The sequence below is a fragment of the Mus pahari genome, chromosome 3 (genome assembly GCF_900095145.1).
Source record: "Mus pahari chromosome 3, PAHARI_EIJ_v1.1, whole genome shotgun sequence".
NCBI classification, from domain to species: Eukaryota; Metazoa; Chordata; class Mammalia; order Rodentia; family Muridae; genus Mus; species Mus pahari.
The window spans coordinates 127122336-127124454 of NC_034592.1; the positions used below are offsets into that span (position 1 = coordinate 127122336).

Here is a 2119-nt window from a genome sequence, read left to right on the forward strand (position 1 = left end):
GGCATCAGATCCCATTACAGATGGTTGTGAGCCACCATGTGGTTGCTGGGAATTGAACTCAGGACCTCTGGAAGAACAGTCAGTGCTCTTAACCATACAAGCTATTCTTGTTCTTGTTAGCTTTCCTGGAAAATTTGTTGTGCATTAAGTTAGCCTTTTGCTTATATATCAGAAAATGTTTCAGTCATTATTATCTACATTGAGGAAGACCTCAGTAGTTTGCAAATACCAAAATTTTTATGAAAAACTAAAGGAATTGGAGCAGTAGAGAGTGCTTTCCCTGAAGTATCTAGAAGTCCAAACCATATGGTTGGAAGAAAGTAAGAACCACTCTTCTCCCCTGCCGTGAGTGTTACTCTGCCAAGAACCTGTGAGAGGGCGGGAATGTGGAAAGTTGTCTTTGGAGGACTTGATTATAGAGACCAAAACCATGCTCAGAGGTGGAACTGTGTGTGTCTGCCACAATCTTCCCTCTGACTCTATTTTCAGGGTACTTTCCCAAACACTGGAGCCAGGATCATGCTGTTCACTGGCGGGCCCCCTACCCAAGGGCCTGGCATGGTGGTTGGAGATGAGTTGAAGACTCCTATTCGTTCCTGGCACGATATCGAGAAAGATAATGCACGATTCATGAAGAAGGCAACCAAGGTTGGTACCCTCGGATTCCAGCTATAAGGACAGTCGCACAGCCGCACGTGGACTGCTCCGATCACTGATGGCCACCTGCTGAGTAGTGATTGTGTAGCAACACTCTTCATGTCTTGCCTCCTTTGAACTTACTGACCCTGCCTGACTAGGTAGAGTGTTTAAGGAATTAAGGACTCTAAGCTGCATTTTGACTTTACACGACTTTTTATAGGTGGTGAACTCCATGCTCCTGTTGTCGATTACATCTTTAGGTGTGGTAAGATGTACCTCGGGAACTATATTCTGTCTCCTAATAGTTTTCTTTCTTTACAGCATTATGAGATGCTTGCTAATCGAACTGCTACAAATGGCCACTGCATTGATATTTATGCTTGTGCCCTTGATCAAACTGGACTTCTGGAGATGAAGTGCTGTCCAAATCTTACAGGGTATGTTCACATTCGTCACCTGGGAAATAGGGGAGTTATAGGGGCGAGTGAATGAATGAAGGATGGAGTTACAGGAGTGAGTGAGGCCAGCTTCCGAGTTTTGAGGTTGTTCTGAGGTTTGGAATCCTTGGCTGGAAAGGCACTGTGGGCCCTGTGGAGGAGGAAGCAGTGCTTAGAAGAGGTCTCAGGACTTCACTGGCAACAAGTTGCATCCGAGTAACTTTGTTTCCTTTGGAGTTGTTAGACTTGCCAGCATACTAGGCCATCAAGCTAGTGTAGAGTACTGGGCCTTCAGCAGTGCACATTTGTGATAATGAGTAAATGCCATCTGAGGGTCAGTGTCAAGTAATTAGAAGAAGCTTGACCTGGCTAATGACTGTGTGACGAATGTCAGTCACACTGTCACCTTATGGGGTACACTTGCCACCAAGTCCTATTGTCCTCAAGTGAACATAAATTCTCAGCTTTCAGTGATCAGGAACCTCGGGCTCCAGGGAACTGATTAGGAATGTTCTTTGGCTTTCTTCAGACCCTCTCCACCCAAAACTCTTGGGGAGCAGTGCTCTAGCTGTGGGTGCTCGTGAACGTGCAAGAAGCGCTGAGGTGGAGCCCTAAGTCTGAGGTTCAGCTGCACATTAGTGTCACCTAGGGAACTCTGGTAAAAGGACAGTGAGACAAGCTGCTGTATCTGTCATGTTTCCCATCCTAGTCCCCAACAGCCTAATGTAATGGACACAGGCTGTGACTTGGGTATCAGCATTCTTCAGTTTTCCTCCAGTGATTCTAATGTAGAACAGTTTGAGCACACACAGCCTTGGTTTCTCTGGGAACCTCTTAGCCCTCATTTCCCACTTGCTGAATCGGAACCTACACTGCCCAAGATCCCATGGACTGGAATACATGGCACAGTCCGAGGAGCCGTAGCTACAGAGAGCCATGTGTGGGGCTGGAGATTCTGCAGCTCTTTTCCCTTTAACTTATTTGTGTGTGTGTGTGTGTGTGTGTGTGTGTGTGTGTGTGTGTGTGTGTGAGAGAGAGAGAGA

The 2119-nt window shown here is 46.5% G+C and overlaps 1 protein-coding gene across 2 annotated transcripts in view; it reads left to right on the forward strand.

The window, feature by feature from the left end:
- The window catches only part of Sec23b (SEC23 homolog B, coat complex II component), a 34890-nt gene that overhangs the window by 12006 nt on the left and 20765 nt on the right, over positions 1-2119 (forward strand). For both annotated transcript variants that reach the window (XM_021194398.1, XM_021194397.1), the window contains exons 8-9: positions 490-648; positions 961-1076. In XM_021194398.1, coding sequence (XP_021050057.1) covers positions 490-648; positions 961-1076 — 275 coding nt within the window. The remainder of the gene's footprint in view (positions 1-489; positions 649-960; positions 1077-2119) is intronic.